This window comes from Eimeria tenella, genomic scaffold (assembly GCF_000499545.2).
Source record: "Eimeria tenella Houghton genomic scaffold, Eth_scaff3988, whole genome shotgun sequence".
In the NCBI taxonomy this organism is placed as follows: Eukaryota; Apicomplexa; class Conoidasida; order Eucoccidiorida; family Eimeriidae; genus Eimeria; species Eimeria tenella.
In genome coordinates, this window is record NW_013543333.1 from 1 (window position 1) to 1387 (window position 1387).

The following is a 1387-nucleotide window of genomic DNA, read 5'->3' on the forward strand; positions in this document are numbered from 1 at the left end:
CAGCAGCAGCAGCGGCAGCAGCAGCGGGGGTTTCTGGAGAAGAAGCAAGACTGGCAGCAGCGGGCTCGGAGGTACAAGCAGCAGCAGCAGCTGCTGCAGCATCTAGCTGAAAAAGCAAGAGCAGCAAACCCTCACGAGTTTAGCTGCGACTTCTTTAGGGTTCGCCAGGAGGGGGGCCCCCTGGGGGCCCCCCGCAGCAAAGAAAGGGGAGTTTTGCTGCTGGCCGAGAGGGATGCTGCTGCTGCTGTTGCTGCTGCTGCTGCAAAGTCCCCCGCTGCAGCAGCAGCAGCAGCAGCAGACGCCCTCCGCGCCGCAGCCCGCAGCAGCTTCGTCTCCCAGCGCAGCCACAGGAAGCAGCAGCAGACCAAGAAGCAGCTGCTGCTGCTGCAGCAGCGGGCCACCACAACTGCTGCTGCGCTGCTGCAGCTCAAGCAGCAAACCCTGCAAAAGAGACTCAAAGGAGCAGCAGCAAATCTGTCTCGGGGTTTTGCTGCTGGAGTTAAGAGGCAGCATTGTCTCTTTGAGTCAGACACAGAAGCAGCAGACTCCGACGAAGAATCCGAGCAGCAGCAGCAGCAGCAGCAGGAGCAAGCAGCAGCAGCAGCAGCAGCAGCAGCAGATACGTCGGACGAGAGTGAGAGCGAGTCCGAGTGCCGCTGGATGCAGCTGGCTAAGAAGCCAAAGGGAAAACCAGCAGCAGCAGCAGCAGCAGCAGCAGCAGCAGCAGGGAGCAGCGGCTCGGCCAGCGAGGCGGAGAGCGAAGCAGCAGAAGAAGGAAGCAGCAGCAGCAGCAAAACGTTCCAGAGTATGCACAAGACGCTGCTGCATGCGAAGCGGCTGCAGCAGCTGCAGCAGCAGCTGCAGCAGCAAAGCGACAGCCAAAAGAAAGGCCGCAGGAAGCAGCTGCTGCTGCAGCAGCCCGATGGAAAGAAAATTAAAGTTACAAGATGGTTTGCAGAAAGAAAAAGATAAAGCAGCGGCAGCACCGAGGGTTTAGGGTTTATGGTTTAGGGTTTGGCAGGTGGGGCCACGCCAGTGGGCACCTGCCGAGGGTTTAGGGTTTAGGGTTTAGGGTTTAGAGACAGAGCGCAGCTCTCGTCTCTCCCCGGAAGCCCAAAGGAACAACCTCGGAACGGCCATGCTTTTCTTTGCTTCGCAGCAGCAGCAGCAGCAGCAACTGCAGCAGCAGCAGCAGCAGCGGCAGCAGCAGCAGCAGCAACTGCAGCAGCAGCAGCAGCAGGAGAGAGCAGTGCACGCTTAGCCGCTGTCGCTGAGTCTCCCCAAATAGTAAAGGGTTGCACAGCTAGCGAGCCAGCTAGCTAGCTAGCTAGCTGGCTAGCTCGCCAGCTAGCTAGCTGGCTAGCTAGCCAGCTAGCTAGCTAGCTAG

The 1387-nt window shown here is 59.5% G+C and overlaps 1 protein-coding gene across 1 annotated transcript; it reads left to right on the forward strand.

The window, feature by feature from the left end:
- Positions 1 to 39: 39 nt before the first annotated feature.
- Positions 40 to 972, forward strand: ETH_00043690 (uncharacterized protein; the record flags this gene model as incomplete). Its single annotated transcript, XM_013376709.1, has 1 exon — positions 40 to 972. A coding segment is annotated over one exon (933 nt), but the record flags the coding sequence as incomplete, so codon positions are not given.
- Positions 973 to 1387: the final 415 nt, after the last annotated feature.